Source organism: Doryrhamphus excisus, linkage group LG2 (assembly GCF_037039965.1).
Source record: "Doryrhamphus excisus strain RoL-2023G ecotype Guam linkage group LG2, RoL_Dexc_Guam_v1.1, whole genome shotgun sequence".
Lineage (NCBI taxonomy): Eukaryota > Metazoa > Chordata > Actinopteri > Syngnathiformes > Syngnathidae > Doryrhamphus > Doryrhamphus excisus.
Window position 1 is genome coordinate 27,941,155 of NC_136358.1, and position 23,030 is coordinate 27,964,184.

General features: G+C 42.3%; 6 protein-coding genes across 14 annotated transcripts in view; 3 read left to right on the forward strand and 3 right to left on the reverse strand.

The window, feature by feature from the left end:
• Positions 1 to 427, forward strand: part of LOC131109324 (myoferlin-like) — a 32,073-nt gene extending 31,646 nt beyond the window's left edge. For all 7 annotated transcript variants that reach the window (XM_058061217.2, XM_058061218.2, XM_058061219.2 and 4 more), the window contains one exon: positions 31 to 427. In XM_058061217.2, coding sequence (XP_057917200.2) covers positions 31 to 66 — 36 coding nt within the window. In that variant the 3' untranslated portion in view covers positions 67 to 427. The remainder of the gene's footprint in view (positions 1 to 30) is intronic.
• aarsd1 (alanyl-tRNA synthetase domain containing 1) lies at positions 37 to 2,856 on the reverse strand. Its single transcript, XM_058061246.2, has 12 exons — positions 2,725 to 2,856; positions 2,422 to 2,541; positions 2,192 to 2,351; positions 2,054 to 2,111; positions 1,747 to 1,903; positions 1,531 to 1,647; positions 1,232 to 1,362; positions 1,100 to 1,166; positions 936 to 1,027; positions 805 to 859; positions 643 to 737; positions 37 to 562 (listed from the first exon to the last, which is right to left on the reverse strand). Exons 1-12 carry the CDS (start codon positions 2,761 to 2,763, stop codon positions 424 to 426), a joined length of 1,230 nt encoding a protein of 409 aa, XP_057917229.2. The 5' UTR covers positions 2,764 to 2,856; the 3' UTR covers positions 37 to 423.
• kat7b (K(lysine) acetyltransferase 7b) lies at positions 2,226 to 9,885 on the forward strand. 3 transcript variants are annotated; one of them, XM_058061235.2, is made up of 14 exons: positions 2,226 to 2,354; positions 6,051 to 6,201; positions 6,289 to 6,537; positions 6,625 to 6,707; positions 6,816 to 6,899; positions 6,988 to 7,086; positions 7,145 to 7,255; positions 7,413 to 7,604; positions 7,684 to 7,773; positions 7,882 to 8,022; positions 8,105 to 8,198; positions 8,272 to 8,418; positions 8,565 to 8,671; positions 9,070 to 9,885. In XM_058061235.2, exons 2-14 carry the CDS (start codon positions 6,057 to 6,059, stop codon positions 9,169 to 9,171), a joined length of 1,644 nt encoding a protein of 547 aa, XP_057917218.1. In that variant the 5' UTR covers positions 2,226 to 2,354; positions 6,051 to 6,056; the 3' UTR covers positions 9,172 to 9,885. The 3 variants fall into 3 exon arrangements, with proteins under 3 accessions (XP_057917218.1, XP_057917217.1, XP_057917219.1); XM_058061234.2 differs by lacking the exon at positions 2,226 to 2,354 and adding an exon at positions 5,083 to 5,299; XM_058061236.2 differs by lacking the exon at positions 2,226 to 2,354 and adding an exon at positions 5,342 to 5,479.
• ptges3l (prostaglandin E synthase 3 like) lies at positions 3,515 to 4,840 on the reverse strand. Its single transcript, XM_078789060.1, has 7 exons — positions 4,549 to 4,840; positions 4,342 to 4,455; positions 4,206 to 4,272; positions 4,026 to 4,124; positions 3,859 to 3,948; positions 3,715 to 3,777; positions 3,515 to 3,627 (listed from the first exon to the last, which is right to left on the reverse strand). The coding sequence occupies exons 1-7, from the start codon at positions 4,581 to 4,583 to the stop codon at positions 3,619 to 3,621; spliced, it is 477 nt and encodes a 158-aa protein (XP_078645186.1). The 5' UTR covers positions 4,584 to 4,840; the 3' UTR covers positions 3,515 to 3,618.
• LOC131109344 (uncharacterized) lies at positions 8,588 to 11,678 on the reverse strand. Its single transcript, XM_058061258.2, has 5 exons — positions 11,491 to 11,678; positions 10,247 to 10,373; positions 10,071 to 10,167; positions 9,918 to 9,962; positions 8,588 to 9,612 (listed from the first exon to the last, which is right to left on the reverse strand). The coding sequence occupies exons 2-5, from the start codon at positions 10,358 to 10,360 to the stop codon at positions 9,578 to 9,580; spliced, it is 291 nt and encodes a 96-aa protein (XP_057917241.2). The 5' UTR covers positions 10,361 to 10,373; positions 11,491 to 11,678; the 3' UTR covers positions 8,588 to 9,577.
• dlx4b (distal-less homeobox 4b) overlaps positions 10,787 to 23,030 on the forward strand; it is a 59,111-nt gene continuing 46,867 nt past the window's right edge. Inside the window, exon 1 of the mRNA XM_078789057.1 lies at positions 10,787 to 11,085. The gene's annotated coding sequence lies outside the window, so the exon portion shown is untranslated. The remainder of the gene's footprint in view (positions 11,086 to 23,030) is intronic.

A 23,030-nucleotide genomic window follows, 5' to 3' on the forward strand; every position in this document is an offset into this window, starting at 1 on the left:
AATGTATTCATTTTTGATTTACTTTTTCAGAACTACATTTCAATGAAGATCGTGAAGCCTCTATGAGTCAATCTGCAAAGAACAAAGGAACGCTAGTAACTGCCCAACACTTTTTAAATCCAGTGTAGTTTTGTTTTTAGGCTGGGAATGGGAAACTTGCATGTTTGCATGTGTTTAGCATCTTCTGCCACCAACTACCACATGTAAATGTCACAAAAAAAGAATCTGTTACATAAAAGCACAATACTGACAGATTTGGGATGCAGTAAGGAATCACTAAATGAATGTATTACAAATCCATTTTAATTAAAAGTTATTTTTTGTACACTAAACAGCACATACGGGATTGGCTTGTACATATGGGCTACACAAACTATTGTTTCCCTTTTCAAAATGAAACTATAAATTAAACGTGAACTGGATTTATTCTTCCTGTGTGGTCTGATGATTGCAGTGTTGTTGAAGAAGAGCTTCCACCTCCCCTCTTCGTGCCAGGCTGTTAGCTTTGCCTTGGAATCGACCATTCTTCCCTGCTCCTTTCCCTTGCAGCAGCTCTAATAACCTGCAGAGTTGGACCAAATTTGATGTTAATGCCTGAATATAGAATAGAATAGACTATGACGAGCGGGGTGAGTAACCTACTGGGGTCCCATCTGGGTTACTTGTTCACTGGGTCCAGCCAGCAGAAACGAACCAGGTCCCTTCTCCTCTCCCACAGTCAGAAAAACCAAAGTTTCCTGGGAAGAACCACAAAAGTGATTTACTAAAAAAATCACCAAAAAAAAAATCACTTAATAGTCTTACCTGTGTGTTTATTTCATTGGCAATGATCGTCATGAATTCACTGTCTCCTTCTTTCCTGGAGGTCAGAGGGATCATTTAGTTCGACTGTAATGTCAAGGCAAGGCTTGGGTGAATGTGAAGCAGTCTCTTACTTGTGCAAGCTGAAGAAGTTCCCCTTTTGTGGGTCATTCTTAAAGTTGTGAGCAATGAGGAGCGCCATTTCTCGAAGCAGGTTCAAGTTCGTCTATCAAAAAATATTTTTACAAACCTCAACGCAAACTAACTAAACAAAAAAAAAAGTCAACTCTTGCCTCACTTTATGCAGAAGCTTCACAGATTTCTGCAACTTGTCCACAGCCTCGACATGCTCATCGGGTCCGGTTCTGTTGAACAAAGTCTTACACGTAGTAAAGGTATCTATTGACACAAATGATAGTTGGCAGCTTACTTGAGAAGAGCTACCAAAGAGCGCCCGGTATTGTAGCTTTTCTCTGCATATTTCAGCACTCGGTTTCCTGCCAGGAAAATTAAATTGGTTTTGTTTTTCTTTCCTTTCTCTGTCCCCAGCAGCTTGATTACCTTTAACAAAAAAAAAAAGTTGATTTGTGACAATGGTACAAGTGTAAGACGCACAAGCAACCCTCTAAAGCACATTGGAGAGCTGCTGAATGCTGCCCACTCTTACTTCAGATGCAGCTACTGCCATCTTGTGGCGCTAAGCTCAGTGGACACTTCATTAGGTACTACCTGTAAGTGACTGAGGTTTGACACGTGGGTTCCGCAACACATGTTGGCATCCACACCTTCGATATCGATAATGCGAATTGGCCATGTGTGGTCATCAGGGAGCCCTCGACTCCTCACCTGCACAGATCCAATACAACAGTATTAAAAATGTAATACATTGCATATTAGACCGTATTAGTACCTAATGTTCTACGATCATCTACAACTTAGACGCACCTTTTCCACCTCAGGGCTGTCCATAGAAAGAAGCTTAACACAGACTGGGATGTGAGCTCGGATCTTCTCATTCACGGCATCCTCCAGGGATTGTAACTGGGCGGGTTTTACAGACGGTGTGTCCAGTTCAATGGCGGTTCTCTGACGCCCGAGCTCCCTGAGAACCAGGATGGGTAAGAACAGATTAGAACTTTATTTAAAGTCATTCCCAATAGGCGGAAAATTCAATCTTGAATTGAAAACAATGATTGAGAATTGATTTCAACTTCCTTAAGATGAAATGATTGTATTTAACGTGTTAACATACCAGGATGTGGTCTTGTATCCAAACATAGTTTCAGCCAAAGCTGTGATCAAATGTTGACCTAAGAATTAGGGCCAGAAACCAATTCAGTGTAAACATAAGCTATGAGAGACCCCCCCAAAAAAGAACTTACCTACTCACCTGAGTGTTGTTGCATGTGGTCAAACCTCCTCTCCCAGTCCACCTTCACTTGGACCTCAAGACCCACCTCCAACGGCGACCCCACCAAGTGAGCCGCATCTTGGCCCTGTCTCGTCACCCTCAGAACGGGGACGTCCCCGATCAGCCCGTGGTCATCTGGCTGGTGAGTAAAATGACAGATATAAACCTCCTCATTTGGTATTCGTACCTTACCTAGAAAGAAGCCCTACCTGACCACCTCCCTCAGGGAATAAGATGGTGTCTTGAAGCTTCACAGTGAAGACTGTTTCTTTTTTTCCATTGTCTTGTTTGAGCTCCGTAGGACTACAGGACGCTACTCTTGTGACAAACTAAGAGAAAGACATCAAAGTAATTGTGTACGTTTTATATACTAAACTGTTTGAGGTGAGATAGAACTGCACCGTCTCTAACAGTTTTATATGACAGACGTTAGCAACCATGCTAACCAACCATTCAGCGGTTCCCCACCAAGACCTTAAAGCATGAATATATAATCCCAGACGTGTTCATACCTCTTTCATATAACTGTCTCGTTGACACTGGAAAGTCATATTGAGCTTTTTTCTTCCAAGAAACTCAATTGTTCAGACACAAGGCACAGTGTAGCGTGTTTTGCTAGTCAGCAGCTGACATTTTACTACGGGTAGCAGGAAAGTCAAACTTAATACTAGCGACTTTTATCATTGAAATATAAAAAGTGGAAGAAACCCACTCTGTAAAGTTAAAGAGGCGAAATAAAAGAAATATATGACCAAAATATAAATAACACTGTTATGGACCGTCTATTAGAGAAATAAATAGCGAATTTGGAGAGGACATATTTTCAATGCAGAGTTTCCTGGATTTTGCTCACCATCATGGCGGCCAAACCCGCGCAGTGCATAATAATTGCTTTACATTTCTTCCATTATAAACGGATTTATGTGCTGAGTCATGCTTCAGAATTGAAGTCAAAGTCAACATTGTGAGAAAACCGAAGTAATCGTGGAAAAAAATGACAGTTCATGCAAGATGTTGTCAAGTTGTGTGTTGCAGTGAAATGCAAACAACAGCGGAAACAGCTGAACTTATGTTCTGCACTGCAGAGCCGCATTTCCCAACATTGCCAGCCATGGGGGTGGCCGCTGGGGTGGCCGGAGAGTGACAAAGAGTGGCCACCTCGGAGCTCCGCCCTTGCCCCTGCACTGAATTAATGTAATGGTGACTTCCAGAGCACCATGCACCAGAAGATGGAAAAACTGCAACTGAATATAAAATATTCTACTGAGGTAGAGAACACTTGGATTTATTAAATGAATAAATAACCATACAGGGAAGGGGGGGGGGGGGTCACATTTATATAAAAAATATCAAGCAGCAGTATTGTGAATCTGAACAGTCGAGGTGAAGGGTGGTGGTGTTCAGCCTCAGTCAGACTGTGGGGCAAGAGAATTGTGGTCAATGTCAGTAATCAAATAAAATGTATTAAAATGCACCATAAATAAATACCAAACTCGACTTACATCACTAAGATCCCCCATGTCTGGTGTTGCTCCCTTATTACTGGTGGACATCTCTTGGATCATCTGAATTATGATATGAAATAGGAAGTCTTTTTAACAAAAAAAAACAGATCTTTTGAGGAAAAACTGTCCAGCTTTGCTTACATCCACATATTTTTCATACTCCTCTCGTCCCTCATCTTCTTCGTGCTCCCAATCCCTCCAGTTGTCAAAGTCAACTGCAATCCAACTCGGCTGCAGAGGGAAGCATATGTTTTGCATGTGAGCTTTACAGCAAAACTACATAATACCAGTACATTTCAAATAAAGACCTTTGCTGGATCCTTTTGAAGACGGGGCCACGCATAATCCGGCTTGAGCTTCCTGAGCAAAACATTGATGGTGCGGTCATACACTCTTTCTCTGGAATCCTTTATGAGAATCATCAACAGCAGTTAGAAATACCACAAAGATGCAACAAGTGTTTGTTTTTTTTTGTACAAACTCCATACATGGATTTGGACTTTGTCATAAAAGTGCAGCTCGTTGTAGAACACATCATCAGTGTCGTTCTTGCAGCTGTTAAAAACACAGTATTAACAACACAAATTATAAACAGTGTTATTTATTTCAAATGTAAGAACTCACCACAAGATCATTTTGTCGGTTTGGATGTCAACTTGGACATTTTTGGGTTTTTGAACCCTGAAGTTAATGGTGACATATTTTTTCCTATCAAACCACACGGCGTGTGCAGGCTGGCTGATGGAACAGAAATAAAACAAAACTATATTACATGTATAACATAAAATATAGTTTTTATGCCAAAAAAAAACCCCACAAGGACTCACTTACCTTTCCTCTGGTCTAACAATTTTGGGCTTGTTCATTGCAAAGTTTGGACTACAACAGAAACAACAGTACTGTTTGTTGCTCACATGTGTGACTGCCTAAATGCAGTGGAAAGGCCTTGTACGCTATTTATAGTACAGCTGGGAGAAGTTAGTATCAGCTGCTGGGGGTGGGTGGTGAACGACACCCCCTCCACTACCCTTTATGGTAAGGCTGTGGATCTTTCGAGAAAACAGATGCATTTTCTGAGCTGTACTTTATGGATACCCTTATCTAGTTTGGAAAGCAAAAGTGTAAACATCTCAATCCATTGTGTTGTTTTTTTTTATTATTGGTGGGTACATACATTATTATTATTATTTAATTAAGTAATTAATTAATTTATTTGTCAATTTTATCATGTGCCGTGGGCAACACTTGGGACACCTTGACAAAGATCCGTTTACAACTGCTTTGGGCAACGTAATCTAGCAATACAACTCCTATCCAGTAGGTGGCGAGACTGTCACTGACAGGGATGCACACGAGGAAGACGCAAAGAAGTCGGTTGTGTGTGGTCTAGTGCCCCCTCCTGGCCGGGTTAATGATAGCAATACCCGTACGGGCGATGTGGCGCCACATCCAGACTACACTATTTACATGTAACTTCCATCTGGGCCAGATTATTTGAAGTACTTGTTTTAAACGTAAGAATATATAGTATTTTCTGTTTCCGTGCGAATCATCTTAACTCAACATGCCTCGCAGACGGCAGGTAAGAATGATATGTGCTAGCAGCAACGTCAGTGACGTTAGCTTGCTTGGATTAGCGTTAGCTACCGTGTTGTACTTCCCTTGTGGGTAGAACGTTCCACGACGTTTCACGTCATAATTCTGCATTTCCTTTTACAATTGTCGTGAAAGACAATCGTTGGACTGAATAACATATGCAATAGTGAGTTTTATTAACGCCTTAAGCGAGGATTAGAGTAGCTGTAACTTGTAGGTGACATGTAAAGCATCTCAATAGAAATGGCATTTTGGTTAACAAATACATGCCGAACAAACGGAATGACCCGTAGTTGATAGTTGGAAGAAATATTTACTCTAGTGGCGGTGGGAAACGGAATGAGAAGGCGTATCGGCTAAACTTAAATGATTTGCTAATGCAGTTCGGTACGGTTGTAAAGCTAACTTGCTAGCCTAATAGCCTAGCTCATTCGTCTCGTGCACGCAGTTTTGTAGTAAATAACCGCATGTGTAATCTGATGTTTTTTTAATACACTGGGGTTTTTGTTTGGAAAAAAGTACGTTACATTTTGCTGGTAGTTTTTCAGTTGGTGGTGTAGCATACGCGAAACTGCTAACGGCCTGCTAATTGGTTTAAGATGAATACAAAGGTGTCGTGATAAAGAGCTAGCCGTCGCACTAAACCTTGCTCTGTGGGTCACACCCCTGGACAGAATACATCAAAGTATTTCAACGTAATCAGTAAAAAAGTGTTTCTGTTTGGTTGCCCTTTTTAGAGACTAATGGCAGGGAGTGGATCTGATGGAACTGAAGATTCTGACTCCTCTGCTGAAAGAGAGCAGACCAATAGTTCAGAAAGTGATGGCAATCGACCCAAGAGACAGCGACTCACCAGAGCCTCCACTCGTCTAAGTCAGAGTTCTCAAGGTTTGTGAACACGCACTGGAACGTGGTTATAGTGTTCTTTTTTTCAACCATTAAGTAAAAAACAAAAAAAACCAAATTTTTTTTCAGACACATCCGACTTGAAGCAGACTGCCGATCATGACGAATCCCCGCCACTGACGCCCACAGGAAATGCACCGTCCTCGGAGTCTGAGCTGGATATCTCAAGCCCAAATGCCTCTCATGATGAGGGCCAGGCCAAAGATCAGGCCAACAGGGACTCTGATAAGGACCTCTCCCACCGACCCAAACGTCGTCGATGCCATGAGACTTACAACTTTAACATGAAATGCCCCACCCCTGGGTGTAATTCACTTGGTAAAACTCCCCTTACACTTCCATCCAAAACTGTCAAAATATTTCCTATCATAGTATGAATTATTTGTATTAATTTGCTTTAAATAGGTCACCTCACAGGAAAACATGAGCGCCATTTTGCTGTGTCAGGATGTCCTCTCTATCACAACCTTTCTGCAGATGAATGCAAGGTGACAACTTTTTTTTATGATCACCCATGACTTTTCTAATGCGTTTCTAGTCATTTAAGGGGAAGCTTCTATCAATTATCCTTTACATTCGACTGACTGTTTTACCAGGTAAAAGCTGTCAGCCGTGAGAAACAGGAAGACGAGCTGAAGTTGCAGGAAGAGAGTAATTCCCGACACGCAACACGTCATCAGGTCTGTTTTGGGGAGAATTCTAGTCGCTGAAATTATATTGGATCTTTAAACTATAATTGGATCGATGCATCTTTTTTTTGTCTTCAAGACGCCAACATCGAAGCAGAGCAGATATAAAGAGCAAGTGGCCGAAATGAGGAAAGGGAGAAACTCTGGCCTGCAGAAGGAGCAGAAAGAAAAGCACATGGTACTACACTGGCTCCCCTCCTCCAGCATTCTTGTTTCTCATCCTGTCTGATCCGCAGGAGCATCGGCAGGCTCACGGCAACACCAGGGAGCCTCTGCTGGAGAACATCACCAGCGACTATGACCTGGAGCTTTTTAGAAAAGCCCAGGCTCGTGCATCTGAGGACCTGGTAAGAGCCTGTCTCTACCCTCTACATGTTTCATAATAGAGATATTCAGGAATTATGTTGATGCCCATTCCTAGTTTTTGGCCGCCAAAGTACCGCCACAAATGTTATAACCCAACAGTGACAACGTGTTTACTTCCTGTCTTCCACCCTCCTATAGGAGAAGCTGCGCATCCAGGGTCAGATCACAGAGGGCAGCAACATGATCAAGACCATCCTGTTTGGCCGCTATGAGCTGGACACCTGGTACCACTCACCCTATCCCGAGGAGTACGCCCGCCTGGGTCGGCTCTATGTGTGTGAATTCTGCCTCAAGTACATGAAGAGCCAGACCATCCTCAGGCGACACATGGTGAGGGCATCTATTACTATTAGACCAATTGGTGATTGGATTGTGTTTTTATTAGTGTGCATGTTTTTTTTTTTGTCAGGCCAAGTGTGTGTGGAAGCATCCTCCAGGAGATGAAGTGTACAGGAAAGGCGCCATATCTGTGTTTGAAGTTGACGGCAAGAAAAATAAGGTGGGCAATAAAATGAATGGAATAATTGCAGTGTTTCACTGACAAATTGCTGACATAAAGCAAACCAACACAATACACAGAGTGAATAAAAGATTTGGTCTCCTCCAGATCTACTGTCAGAACCTGTGTTTACTGGCCAAGCTCTTCCTGGACCACAAGACGTTGTACTACGATGTGGAGCCTTTTCTGTTTTATGTCATGACTGAGGCCGACAACACGGGGTGCCATTTAGTGGGGTACTTTTCAAAGGTAAGCACACACAGATCGCAGTCCTAGAATGTTGGTCTACATACAAAATAATCTTATGGTTCTGATTTGTTTTTGTTTGAAGGAGAAGAATTCCTTCCTCAACTATAATGTTTCTTGCATTCTGACCATGCCGCAATACATGAGGCAGGGCTTTGGCAAGATGCTCATTGACTTCAGTATGTATTTCAGCAATCGTATAGTTAGTCAAAAGGTTCTACTCTGGCAATCCTGTCCTTTTTTCCGTTTTAGGCTACCTGCTGTCCAAAGTGGAGGAGAAGGTGGGCTCCCCAGAAAGGCCCCTGTCGGACCTCGGCCTCATCAGCTATCGCAGCTACTGGAAGGAAGTGTTACTGCGATACATGCACAACTTCCAAGGGAAGGAGATTTCCATCAAAGGTTAGACACACAACACAAATGCAACTTTTACCGTTTGAGAGAAACCACCACACATACTTGCATGAAATGCCTTTGGGGCAATGCTTATTAAAGTGTGAACAAAGCAATCATGCAAAGCAAATGTGTGCTATTTATTTGATGCACAGAAATTAGTCAGGAAACGGCCGTCAATCCCGTGGACATTGTGAGTACGTTGCAGTCTCTTCAGATGCTGAAATACTGGAAGGGGAAGCACTTGGTGTTGAAGCGGCAGGTGAGCTCATCCTCCTGGAGTGTCTTTCCACTTACCCTTTGCTTGTAGCGCGTGTTTATATGTAGTCAAGGCTTATGATCATATATAAATGGCATGCATCTTAGTTCACGCACTGTCAACTGAAATAATCCACTCATTTGTAGTAGCACCGACTTTAAACAGTTCTATAATGCCCATTTCACCTCATGCTGTGTACATACAGTATCTGAGTCGTAAATCAATGCTACCATACATGCTGTACACTGACTAATTTAAACTATATTCAATTTGTCACCCGAGAGGATGCGGTAAAAATGTCTGAAATGTCAGGAGTGCACTCACTCTTGCTCATCCGGTTTAGCCTCTCCATAAGTCTTTGACACTCCATTTAGCTTCATTCTGCTCATTCTTGCACGCAGGATCTGATTGATGAGTGGAAAGCCAAGGAGGTCAAGCGAGGCAACGGCAACAAAACCATTGACCCCAGCTCGCTGAAGTGGACTCCTCCCAAGGGGACATAAGCACTAAAATCCTCAGGCTACTGAATAAACTCACCTCCACAGCCTCACCAGCCGCAAGTAGCCTCAACCTCCTGTCAGTATAGATCAAAGGGTCCTTTTTTTTGTCAATATTTTATTTTTTACTTTTATATTTGACCCCTTTTTTGTGTCTTGAGCGCCATACGTTCCAGTTAAGTCAAAGGCAAATCATTTAAATTGCCTTTTTGTTGAAGCATCAGCTGAGTTTTGAATGTCAAACAGTAGATGACCCGAATGTGCGCATACACAACACACATCTCCACATTAGGGAGCAGTGCAGATTAGCATTAGCGTCATTTGAAAATAACCCGATCAGAGGAGAACGACAATGTCACATCTTTGGTTGGCATATCATTGTATAGCTGCTCATTCTTTATTCTTTGCTCCATCAGTACAGGATTGTGTCCCATTCCGCTGGTAAACCTGCCAAATAATGAATAATAATATCTTTGATTTGCTGATAACTGAAAACATGATACCACTGTAAAAAAAAAATGCACATAAAGTCAAATAAAACAACCTCAGGTTTTTATACCGATACAAACATGCCCTGCTTGTGTGCTTTCTCTATGAAACATGTCACTTTGGTCGCCGCTCTGGTTACTAAAAAATATCTGCCTTTTTCTGTTAAATTATTAAAATATGCTTTTGGGGATGTGATATTTTTAGAATGAATAAATGGCTTATATTTTCAAACATTCAAGTGTTTTTGGTACATTTATGCTCACCTCTGCTGGGGAGTTTTCTTCTCATTAAGCCCGTCTCTGCTTTACCTGACAGAAAGGAAACTATGCTTTACAATCTGATGAAATACAGTATTTCTTCCACATCACCTTACTCCAGTGTAACTACAGTTACGTATTAAGCCAAGAAAAGGTCACCTGAGCGTTTCCCCATGAGTCCATAGAAGCGAAGTGGTTTTGATCTTTTCATGAGGGTTGCAATAGGCCGGGTCATCTTCAGTGATTTACCTTGCCCCTATGCCAGCAAAAGAAGGGAAAAATAAATGGGTACACTGCATAAAGCTTGACCCCTCAATCCAGCAATACGTATTCACCTGCCAGTCATGCAAGAACCATCGCTCCTCTTCCTCACTGTAAGAGAGCCCGTCGTAGATTTGCAGCAAAGTGCAAACAAGAAGAAAACAAAGTTGGATCTTCCATGCTTCCATTTCTTCTCGGGGTCTATAGAATACAGATGTGTCAGATACGGTTGGCTGTAAATACAATCTCTCTTAGCTCGGGCTGATGGGGGCATTTATACCTCTGTGTGCACCCCATGCTGCCAAACCCCGCCCCGTGAACATAATTACATGCAAGCCTCCAAATCCAGGCAACCTTTTTAATGTTGTCAGATTTATCTACATAATTCCTTATTGGTCTGATCATTTAATAGGTTTAAACTAAATAAAATGTTTATTTTTCTGCCTCATACTTTTAGAAAACCTGTTTTTTTAGTGTTCATTGTGTGCATATAACTTCTATGTTTGCATTGACTAGTCACCCTGTCAAAACTGTTCTTTTGATAAGGTTTCCATGATGAAACTCTTGACTATTTCAAATGCTCCTGTGTCTGTTCTCCCAAAATACAGCCAGACATTTCTACAGGGAGGAGGCAATCACACGCGTGTGTGCATGGAGACCCACTCCACACATCACATGCTTTGATCTGAGCACAGGTGCTTGGAGAAACAAGAAAAGCCGGGACAATTAAGCCTGAAAAGCAATTACAGCCGGATGGCCCCTCATGCTGGAGTCGTGTAACAGTGCACAGTTTAACATTGGAGGGGGAAATCAAAAGAAATCGGAGGCGTGGCATTTGCATATGAAATAGTGGCGCCACAAAGAGCTCCAGTTGTCACAGAACATGCATTTCCATGTGGGGCAGTTGAAGCAGGTAGGACATGCTTGTCTTATGCATTGTGATTGGTGAAGATATTTCGGCTTGTTGGTCTTGTCATAGAACATACTCACACTTACATGCACACTTTGTCATGCCCTTGAATGGGAAGGTGTTTTCCAAACGTTTCAAAATGTGAACATAAACCAATGACTTTTTCCATTAACATTTTCAATTGTTCTGCTTGTTTCTTGCCACTAAATGTAAAATGTGCTGATAAGGAATGGGCTAATCACTGATGTTTCTGCAGAGTTCCCCAATTTAAAAGCACAAAATGACCAGTGTAATACTGGAGTTTGCCCCACTGTGTGTGTGTGTGTGTTGAGCTAGCAGTGTGCTAGCATCAATGAACTAGATTGAATTAGGCTATGTTTCAATTAGCACTCAGTAATGTCGACTTACCGTTGAACAATTAGGCGCAAACAGGCAATTCCTTGGGGCCCCGAAAATTCAAGGGGCCTCCATACTTCTCATAAAGACGGATTATTTATTTTTTCTTTGCTTGAAAGTATATATTACAGTTTTAGTCTTAATTCACATGCTTAAAACTACACCAGAATACGTAACCCATCACGAGTGTTTCGACTGCTCCCCCCTCCCTTCCAATGCAATGAGCCATTCCATGTTATTGCGCATGTGCACAGTGATTCCGGTATACGGCGGCAAACAAACCTGTAACTTTGTTGACTGTTAACAGCGAGCATATTATCCACTAGATGGCAGTGTTGTCTTACGGATAAAGTCAGAGTGCCGAAAAGTTGACCTCTAAAAACTTTAGCATCATCTCACTGGAATCATTTTATAGAGAAGACTCTTATAGTTAGTAATGCAAAACCATAATGCTAAAATACGGTATGTACATAAATAACAGTTCAAATAATTCTCAGATTTATTCAATTGCAATATAAAAGTAGCAGATTTACGTAAGGAAAGGTCCAAATTGGTGTAACTGTTTAATACGTGTTATGATTCTTTGAAGATAATAGTCATCTGTCAATTTTTTTGGAGCAATAATAAAGTAAAAACATGATTATGAATAATAAAAAAAATCCTTTTGAAGCAACAGATGACTAACTAGTTCAATGTTGAAGTTTGACACACCAAACTAGATCAGACATGGTGTGATGAGGACTAGCATCCCTACAATGGTAGGCGGTACAGCCTGGCTGACATCAACTACAATAAATCATCTTAGTAGTCTTCTCTGCTACCCGAGTGCCGCCAACTCTCTTGTTCCCTGAGTTGTTTTTCTCGTTTGGTGCCCTGTGGCACTTTTCTGTGGTTTCTCTCTCTCTCTCTCTTGAGACGAATAAAAACGTCTCTTCAGTGTTCTCTGAGAGTGAAATATTACTTTTGCATGGCGGCTTTGACTTTGTGCCTTCAAACTGGTATCGCGGTGGTGGCTCCAGTCAGGCCTGTGGGAGCGGCTTGCATGTGCCAGGATGGAAGCGTGTTCTAAAATCCCGTCAAACATCCAACGAAATGTCGTGTCAGCACAAACGCCACCAAATCGGCGCGGTCACGCTTTTTGGAGGTGATATCATAAGCAAACAGATTCACCCTGGAGAAAGCCTGGAGAGCAGCTCACGCTTGGTCTTAAAGTAAATCACAGCGTGTCGACTCGCGACTGCGGTCATACTCCATGAAATACTGTACATAGGCTGCCAGTGTGATTCTTTCATTCCACTACTGCTTTGGCATAACTCTTCATTTAAATTGCGTCATTATTGTTGGTCCTGACATGGTTTCATGAGCTTGTGAAGAAAGGTGACATTAATGTTATCATTTATATAGCAGCTTTTGCAAATAACCCTTATAGATAGATATGGTCTCAAAGTAAACACGTCCAGTACACCATGGCGCAAGCAGCATATCATGCATTGTCTTGACTATTAAGCTTATTCCGCATGCGTAGTACTGTTAGGTTTAAACTTTAATTCATTCATTTTGTACCGCTTTTCCTCACGAGGGTCGCAGGGTGTGCTGGAGCCTATCCCAGCTCACTTCGGGCGGCTGTCTTTGGGCGAGAGGCGGGGTACACCCTTAAGGTTTTTTTTTTAGGTTTTATGGGTGTAATACTGTGGTTAAAGCTTGTTTGAGGTACAAATACAACCTACAATAAAAGCCTGTTGTTCAGGCGATCAAACCTGGTGCTAGTGACACCTACAGACCAGTGTAGAATACTGCATTTTTCAGTTCATTTTCTACCGCTTGTCCTCACGAGGGTCGCAGGGTGTGCTGGAGCCTATCCCAGCTCACTTCGGGCGGCTGTCTTTGGGCGAGAGGCGGGGTACACCCTTAAGGTTTTTTTTTTAGGTTTTATGGGTGTAATACTGTGGTTAAAGCTTGTTTGAGGTACAAATACAACCTACAATAAAAGCCTGTTGTTCAGGCGATCAAACCTGGTGCTAGTGACACCTACAGACCAGTGTAGAATACTGCATTTTTCAGTTCATTTTCTACCGCTTGTCCTCACGAGGGTCGCGGGGGTGCTGGAGCCTATCCCAGCTCACTTCGGGCGTCTGTCTTTGGGCGAGAGGCTGGGTACACCCTTAAGGTTTTTAAGGTTTTATGGGTGTCATACAGTGGTTAAAGCTTGTTTGAGGTACAAATACAACCTGCAATAAAAGCCTGTTGTTCTGGCGATCAAGCCTGGTGCTAGTGACACCTACGGACCAGTGTAGAATACTGCATTTTTCATTTCACTTTCTCAGGGGTGCTGAAGCCTATCCCACCCTGGACTGGTGGCCAGCCAATCACAGGGCACATATAGGCAAACAACCATTCACACTCACATTCATACCTATGGACAATTTGGAGTGGCCAATTAACCTAGCATGTTTTTGGAATGTGGGAGAAAACCCACGCATGCACGGGGAGAACATGCAAACTCCACACAGAGATGGCCCAGGGTGGAATTGAACCCTGGTCTCCCAGCTGTGAGGTCTTTGCGCTAACCACTTGTCCACCGTGCAGCCTAGGTTTAAGCTTTTAGCTTCAAAGTGAACTATTTTGAACCTAAATAAGAATAAAAAAAATAGCCCCATTATAACCAACATTAGCATATCTCAACCTTAAACTGACACCAAAGCTATGCTGCATACCGTAATGGAATCTCTTCACCTCATTGGTTTAGGGGTCTTCCCAAAGGCCTGGCATCGGGTCATGTTATCAGTGTTCTTGTTTGCATGGTTCCCGTGGCTTTTTTGACACTCATCCCACGGCAAGGCCGACTTTGGTCAGATGTGCTTATTTTGCGCAGGAGCCAATTACCAATTCATTCCCAAAGCCTCAGAGGTTCAAAAGCCAAGTGCATAATTACTCCTTAAGTCAATCTGCAAATCTTGTGGCATCCTAGCTGCAAACAGTTGGCCTGGGATCATTTATTCATAAGCAATGGCGGCCGGTGGTATGTTTAAAAGTCGCTACAAATACTACTTACTGGTCTTGGAGGAGAAAATCGCATTAGAATCAGAGATTTGCTCAATTATGGGATTGCGGTTTGCGTACATTTAGCTCGGTACGATTTATTTAATTTGTCCGACCTTTATGGGAATGGTTGTGTTTTTGTGGTGCGCACAACAGGCCACACAACCAGAATTGTGTCACAGTTCTGGACCCTCACGGTTCTGCCTAAAAGGTTTGCCGGCCTTCTCATAAACAGCCGTGTTAAGTGTGTGGATGTGATACATTAAAAAAAAAACACACATGTCAGAGTCTCTCCATCTTAATAACAGCTCTTCTTTTTATGAGTCTCCTTTAGTGTGCGTGCTCCTTTCTTACTGAGTGTTCTTTTTCCATTTTTCCTTTCTGTCGTCGTCTTTCTCTCCTTCCTTCTGTCATCTTCTGTGTGCGCTCGCTCCTCCTTCTGCCTGCTGTATTTGCAGGCAGCTTTAGTGCCAGACACCCTGAGGCAGCGGTAGCGCCAGCGAGTCTTCCCACCTCTGTTTTTGTGGTGGGAGATGACATGTCAAAGCTTTGAAGGGCAGGGAGGGAGGGAGGAACTGGAAGAGGAGGGAAGGAGGGGAGGGAGCACATCACTCGGCGCAGAGGCGAGCGAGGGACTCGGAGAGAATGTCATGTGGCCTGCAGTCCGCCTCAGATATATTCTTTCTCCGGCTGTCTATGTGGGCAGGCAGGAATGGCGACAGGAAGCAACACCAATCCCCCCACCTCTTTCCCCCCAACCCGCACCCTCCCTCTCTTCCTCCCTTTCCTTCATCCACTCCCCTCTGTCACCCACCATCCACCTTCCCGCCCCCTCTCCTCCAAAACGTGGGCCCTTTTTGGCATACGTGAATTTCCCCCATAATATTTTTTCTGCTCGCCCACAGGCGTGCCTGTGTCGTAACTCATTTTGTGTGTCGAGGTGTATCGAGGTGTGTTGAGGCATAAACGGAGGGAGTAGCAGACAAAACATGTTGGATTTCACGTCCTTAGGCTTGACTGTAGCCTCGTACAGAAGGAAAGAAAAACAAAATGTGCAGTAAAAATCATCTTTCAGGCACATACAATTGTGGTCAGAAGTGTACATACAGTACATAGACATATCATTGCGTAATACTGTAATATACTGTAATATTTTGGTTTTTTTTAAATTAAGATTTTGTTTGGGGTCTTTGGATCTGTGAATTTTCCAGTCAATCATGTCATTTTTATGCTTTTTTCTATGCCGCTTATCGTCATTGGGGTCGTAGGTGTATGCTGGAGCCTATCCCAGCTGGAGTGAGACGGGGTTCACCCTGGACTAGTCGCCTTATGTGAAACATGAACACTTATTTCTTTCCCTTTTCTGTGCATTCTAATGAAAGAAAACCAGTTAGTATGAGCTAGCTAACTATACAAGTCATTGGCACTAAACACCAACAGTTGTTCCATTTATCCATAAGACCACAGAATATTTTTTTTAGAAGTGTTCCATTCAGACATTACTAAATAAATACTGGAATATTTATGTTGTATAATCTTTCCGTTCTGGAAAAGTAATATTTTCAAAAATGTCAATAAGGGCAAAATGAATGATATTAATATCCATAAGTTTACACGCATGTAAATGTGCCCTGTACCCTTTGGTATTGAGGTTGAAGCCATTACATGCATTACTCTTGTGCATTACTTGTTAGCCGCCTTTTGTGGCGATTAGAGACATATTTGAGATATATTATTAGATATTACATTAGCGTATATTGACCCACATTAGATTTTAGTGTCTTTAATGCACTAAATGTATCAAAGTGGCCCCAAATGCGCCTCTAAGTGGAAAAGGTTTTCTCAAATAGTGAGGCGAGTCCCTCCTAAATGTACAGGCTTGTACCAGTTTTTGCGCTAATTTGAGTATCAGCAGTGGGGATTTGTGCTGTGGTCGACGGGAAAGGATCACACGCTTATGATCAAAACATCCTCATGCTCAGATATGCTCCGTTTCATGTATGGCCTTTGTTGGCGTGCAAGCGCTCTGAGTGATTTCTCGCCGTCAAGTAAATAAAATGACAGGCTCATGGAGGGCGTTCATTGTGGGCGTTCAAACGACACTGAATTTTTCCATTGACTTTTAATATGTTTGTGTCAGATGGCACTTCCAAGCTGAAGTGTGTCAAATCTGGACAAAATTGAAAGCGTGTCATTTCTCGTGTATTTTTCCACCTTGTACCTTTACAACACACCTTTCCATTTTTCAGTTATCCTTCCTCGACCGTGAGCCGGAAAGACCTGCTATTGCCGTCTTTAATAATTTGCCAACTCTCACAAAGACAATCAGGAGTCACTTGCCTCCCATGTAATTAAAATAATTGAGATGTTCTCTGCATGATGCAGCGCTAACCAACTATTAATAAGTTCATGGAAAGTGAACGTTGGTGTCTTCAGGAAAGGAATAATTATTGACACAAAATCCTGTGTTGGTTTTGATTCAATTGTGAAAGTATATGTGAATTGAAACAGTAGATGCTGGTTTGATTTCTAATAGTCGGTGTCAGAAAAGTGAGTGATTACAGGGTAAGGCGGCAATAACCCTCATATTAGTGAGACACCTGCCTTGCGCCGTGTCTACGCCGCGCCAACGGGGTGTGGCCGACACACTTTGCAAATTTCGTGAGCAGCGCAGCGCCCGCGCACCCACGCCTCCATCCCTCCCATCGGCGGCGCAAGTGGCAAAGAGGGAGGAGAGAAGCAGAGTGTAATCTTAACCAACCAAATGAACACCTATCGTTGATTTTTAACTGCGCATCATCCGTTTATTCAGGGGGGTGTTCCGCCCCTGCCCCCACTCCCGCCCCTGTGTAGAGGCGGACGCTTACATTATTATTTTTTTAACATTTTTTTCCACTGAAAAATTTACCTGTGAGGTGCACAGTGTGCCTTTCAGCCAATTTAGCATTACGCAGGGTGCGCTTCGCCTGCGCCCCGAATAGACTAAGTCGGAGCCGGTGAGGTTTCTCCGCATCTTTTGGCGCGCTGTATGGTCACAAAATTGTCACTGCGCCTAGCTGAAAATGTGGACTCCTCCCCTGGTGCGCCGCCACGCCCATCTTGGTGCAGTCCAGTGTACCAAATTGCCTGTGCACAGTGGTGCGCCTTCATAGATCAACATAAATTAAAAAAAAAAAACTTTTGTTTAGCAGTAAATTCATGAAATGCAATTAGAATAATTCTGCATGTCCTTTTATGTTTGTCATGATTGTCACCAACTATGCTATGGTGCCGTTTCCTTTTTACAGTAAATGTGCTAAAAACATTAAGAAAATGCTCCTGGCTACAGATGGGAATGAGCACATCAATTCTGCCCCCCCTCTCTCTCCCCTCCTCGCTACGTCTTTCGTGTTGCATCTAAATTTTCCATGCCTGGCCTCCCTAATGCTGAGAGTGCTGTTCCTCGAAGCCGCAGTATATTTTCAAGCAAGGTCGGTGGAGAGACGAGAGTCTCCAAAATCAGGCACAAGAGTCCCAGTGTTCCACTGTTTGGCTTGCTCTTGGCAGCGACTCCTGACCAGAGAGGTCTAGCTGGCCGCAGCCACCATATGTGTGTGTGTGTGTGTGTGTGTGTGTGTTTGCGCATGACCATAGGCATCCCCCAACCCCTCCTATATCCAAATAGCTTTGGTTGACTCATTTATGAGCTCTCCCACGCAGCAACAGTACCTGGATGTGAGTCAGACTGTTTTTTTTTTTTATTCTAGTTTCAGTTTGAAACCCTTAAAACAGGGGTCTCAAACTCAATTTACCTGGGGGGCCACCGGAGCTAGGTTCTGGGTGAAGCCAGGCCGCATCAGGTTTTCAAAAAAAAAACAACAAAGTGCATTTATTAAAAACTGGAAAAAAATCAATCTTCAATGCTTTTGCTTTTACACTTTTTCAGTACTTTGGTTCCGGTTTTCCACACCAAAATATCTGATAAAACATTCCACTGTTCTCAAATATCTTAATTTTTATTTTTCTATACACAAAATAGATAAAAAAAAAAGAAATAAACAAATTAAGAATAAAGACAATAAATAAATCAATCAGTAGTAAATAAGTAAAATAATAATAAAACAGCAAAGAAAAACGTAAAAAACCACATACAGTTGGTAGAGAAATTATTTTTTTCAGATTCAAATGTACATTAATTTAAACAGTAATTAACAGTAATTTAACCTTTAACATGAACATTAATGAAACTTAATAATTTTACCCAATTAGCAAGTTAGCATCGTACTTAGCATCGAGCAGCGTCGTAACTTTAACATGTTTGATGAGATGCTTTATCTTGAATTGTTTATTTTCCGTTTTTATTCCAAATCATTTCCTGCATTTATTTGTACCCAGCGTCATAAGCCTTTAGCTTCATTGCTAATCCAAAGCAAAACAGGGTAGGGTAACAGTATGGGCGGGGCCAAAATCATGTTAATTGTGTCCGGTGTGCACACAGCTTTAAGCTAAGTCATTTCAACATTAAACTTTGGTATCAAGGTGGGGGGCCTCAAAGTAGCGTCTCGCGGGGCGCATTTGGCCCGCGGGCCGCGAGTTTGAGACCCCTGCCTTTTTAAAATCCATACCCATCTCGTGTTTTCCCAGCAGGCGAGTGTGCATGCAGTCCAAGTGGAAGTGAGTCCAAACGTCTTAGTTTTGACAGATCTAAACACACAAGTGATTCAGAGGGAGCTCTGCTAAATTGGTTCCATACATCTGCTCACAGCGGTGAGGTCATATCCCCCCCCTGCCCCCCAGCCAAGGAAAGGAGCTCAAGGTGGTGATTGTGACAACACTCAGATTACATACATTGTTTGCTGCTGCCAAGCAGGACAGTAAGTCTTCAATCATAACAGGCGGACCCCCGAGGATGATGTTTTACGGACCACACATCGAACCTCACACTCCATTAACGCATATGCATGTGACATTAATCCCGTATAGGTTCCTTTAAGTAAGTCAGTGGAACGGCATCCGTGCGTCTCAATCCTCAGATGGAATATCCACCCCGGGTCTGCAAGTCTCGGACGTAACATGCAAAACCACAGCGAATATAAATAAATTGGCTGTATTTCGCTCTCTGCTTTTGTCTGGTCAGGACACTCCATGGAGAGCCTGCCAAGCTGAGCATCTACATTTGGGTTTGGCTGTTCCCCTCTCCTGACAGCTCAACTCGGGCCAAACCACAGGAAAAGGAAGCAAAAGGTCCTCTCTGCAGGCCTTGTAAATATTGTACCGAGTTAGAATGGCCAAAATGAATGGCAACCCTCAGTCCTGCCACTACAAACAAAGTAGAAAAGACACGGGGCGACCTCTGTAGTCAAGGGGCGGGTCTTTCTATTGGGTGGACACTTTAGTCTTTGCTAGTTAACACTAAAATATTTGGAATGTCAAGAAATAAATGCTCAGATTTTTGCAACTGTTAAAGGATGTCATTCATAATAAAAAAAAATAATTTCTAAGAAAAATATAATATTTTGATATCCAGGGCATATATATATATATATATATATATATAGTTAACGCAAAAATATTTGGAATGTAAAGAAATAAATGCTCAGATTTTTGCAACTGTTAAAGGATGTCATTCATAATAAAAAAAAATAATTTCTAAGAAAAATATAATAGTTTGATATCCAGGGCATATATATATATATATATATATATATATATATATATAGTTAACGCAAAAATATTTGGAATGTAAAGAAATAAATGCTCAGATTTTTGCAGCTGTTAAAGGATGTCATTCATAATAAAAAAAATATAATTTCTAAGAAAAATTGATATCCAGGGCATGCCTAATTTTTTGAATGTATGTATTAATCATACGTTACTGTGTGTGTGTGTGTATATATATATATATATGTGTAAAGAAATAAATGCTCGGATTTTGCAAATGTTAAAGGATGTCATTCACAATAAAACAATAATATAATTTATATTAATATATTAATATATATAAGAAAAATAGAATATTTTGATACCCAGGGCATGTCTAATTTTTTTGAATGTATGTATTATCATACATTACTGTGTGTGTGTGTGTATGTATGTATATATATATATATATATATATACATGAAATATGTAAGCCACAATGGGATGTAATAATTTAAAGCTTAAAACTACCAATTTTTACCATCAAAAATTGACTGACTATTCTTGCAATCTAATCTAATCTAATCTAATCCATGATGTGCAACATTGTATGTGACCCAGATGGTGGCCAGCCAATCACAGGGCACATATAGACAAACAACCATTCACACTCACATTCATACCTATGGACAATTTGAAGTGGCTAATTAACCTAGCATGTTTTTGGAATGTGGGAGGAAACCGGAGTACCCGGAGAAAACGGGGAGAACATGCAAACAGAGATGGCCGAGGGTGGAATTGAACTCGGGTCTCCGAGCTGTGAGGCATGTATGCTAACCGCTCGTCCACCGTGCAGCCCGTTACCTCATGAAATAGAATCCAAAATACCAAACCGTTTGTGATGCTAGTAATGCCCAGCAGCTCATTAGCGTTGCGCGAGGCTGCACGAACGCATGTTTTCCGCGCACATCGGCAGACGCGAAGGCTCGTCGTCGCACATGCGATGCGAGGCCGAGGGCCAGCTGGTCACCGTTGCCACGCCGCGGTCCCTGTGATGTGCTTTTCAGCGTGGCCGCTGTGGTCTTCGGTGGCGACTGGAGACTTGCTGTACAGCACTTCCAGGCCAGGCAGCAGACCTCAGAAAAGGAAATTTGGGTCACTGAAATGGAGGGGTTGCTCCAGAGCTATTTCCAGAGCCCTCGACGGGGTTCAGCGCCACCCACGATATTCCATATGAGAACCGCTGTGTGTGTGGTGCCTGCGGTGCGGTGCGGTGTGTGAGTGTTGGTGGGTTTTTGGTGGGGGGGTTGGGAGGGCTGTTCATTTGCGTGCATATGTGTACTTGCATAAAGTTTATTTATTTGGCTTGGAGGCAATGCATGCTGTGACTGCTTCAGCATTAATAGTTCTTATTCAAAACATTGTATCCCTTCACGTCTTTCCTTTCTGATGCATATTCATATCAAATGCGACAGATCCAATCATTTCACCACAGTTCATATTCCTTTTTTCAAAGTCACCTCATGAATCATTGTCACATTTCAGGATATTGACTATGAAGCTTGCCTGTATAAATATCTGGGGCGTCATGGTTGCTGCTGATGGAAATAAGATGAGGATATGGAGACGAGAGGATTCATGAGAAACCTGCCTGTCGGAAACTTTGCTTCTAGTGACATCATGGGCATTGCGCTTGCGATACCCATCGGTTGGGATTGGTGGTTTTCTCCATGGAGTTAAGGATCTGCTGTACCGTTTCAGTGATGATGACTCGGTTTAGTTAGAGACCATCAGGTGTGCTGACCTCATTTTGCTAAACATAATAAGTACTCAATAAAAGTCAGGAGTCTAATGTTTCAGTCCGCCTACATGTCCTTGATGGATAAGAAAGGTAAGCAAGTAAACAATCCGGCGGTCCGCAGCCCACCGCCACCCAGGGGGAGACCTCCAGCATCTCTCAAAGTCCGCCTATGTTGTGAATATTAAGGTTATTTTAGGCTGACCCACTGCAGCAGCAAATTACAGTGTGAGAAAGGGGGTGAAAAACCAAGTGGGTTGTCCACCATGTAATTTTCCTGTTCTTTCAAAGGATGAGGTATCCCTCGAGGAAAACCTTGTGAAATTTACAAGCCATGACCCCACATCAGCGGGAAGGAGGCTCCTCTGACTGGGGGAAATGGAAAGCATGGATGGATCTTCAGGATTTCACATCCAGTGCTTGATGGAGCTTTGTCCATTCTTAGATCTTTAGGAGATGCACCATGAGGGCAGAAGGTTGTTCTGAGGAGGGTTCATGTGAGTCCTCAAATGCTTTCGTTGACCCTGATTTGTGCGTTTTGATCCCTTTTCCTAACTCCTCCCATTTATTGGGAGCATAGAATGGTCCAAAAATGTCATAGCAAGATAAGACCCACTTTTTGGATTAAGATGAAGGCATACACTAATGTGATTTTAGCATACATTTTTTTGTATGTTAACCAAAAAACACACTAACCAAGGCGTACACTAACTGAGGTTCCCTCAGTTAATCGCAGTTCAGACATGGCTGCCTCACTCTATTGTAATTTTTCAAAATGAATTGATTCATAAATGGTTTCTGTTTTATGGTTGACTGTTTTTGGATTCCTACTTTGAGTTTGAAACCCTTTTAAGTTTCGAATAAACAAATTGGAGGCCCGATAGTTAGCTCAGTAGCATAGCGGCTGTCTCTTGTGTCCCTGCAGTGGTTCCCCCCTTGTGACGGTTGCGCAATATAAGCAATGAATAACAGAGTAAAGGTGACTATAGGGGTGCTATTTCATGTCTACATGGCTCTAATAATGGTAAAAACAGAATTTCTATGTTATAACTATGAAACTATTGATTGAATTAATATTGATTCCTACTTTGTGGAT

Coding starts and splice junctions, on each gene's coding strand:
- kat7b (XM_058061234.2), top strand. Junction 6,708..6,815: donor TTTCTGCAGATGAATGCAAG/GTGACAACTTTT, acceptor CTGTTTTACCAG/GTAAAAGCTGTCAGCCGTGA. Junction 8,672..9,069: donor ACTTGGTGTTGAAGCGGCAG/GTGAGCTCATCC, acceptor TCTTGCACGCAG/GATCTGATTGATGAGTGGAA.
- ptges3l (XM_078789060.1), bottom strand. CDS start 4,583: ATGAACAAGCCCAAAATTGTTAGACCAGAGGAAAG. Junction 4,456..4,548: donor ATTGTTAGACCAGAGGAAAG/GTAAGTGAGTCC, acceptor CTGTTCCATCAG/CCAGCCTGCACACGCCGTGT. Junction 4,125..4,205: donor ATGACAAAGTCCAAATCCAT/GTATGGAGTTTG, acceptor ATTCTCATAAAG/GATTCCAGAGAAAGAGTGTA.
- LOC131109344 (XM_058061258.2), bottom strand. CDS start 10,360: ATGGAAGCATGGAAGATCCAACTTTGTTTTCTTCTTGTTTGCACTTTG. Junction 10,168..10,246: donor GGTTCTTGCATGACTGGCAG/GTGAATACGTAT, acceptor TTGCTGGCATAG/GGGCAAGGTAAATCACTGAA. Junction 9,963..10,070: donor ACTCATGGGGAAACGCTCAG/GTGACCTTTTCT, acceptor CCTTTCTGTCAG/GTAAAGCAGAGACGGGCTTA.
- aarsd1 (XM_058061246.2), bottom strand. CDS start 2,763: ATGACTTTCCAGTGTCAACGAGACAGTTATATGAAAGAG. Junction 1,904..2,053: donor GGATACAAGACCACATCCTG/GTATGTTAACAC, acceptor CCTGGTTCTCAG/GGAGCTCGGGCGTCAGAGAA. Junction 563..642: donor GTAACCCAGATGGGACCCCA/GTAGGTTACTCA, acceptor CCAACTCTGCAG/GTTATTAGAGCTGCTGCAAG.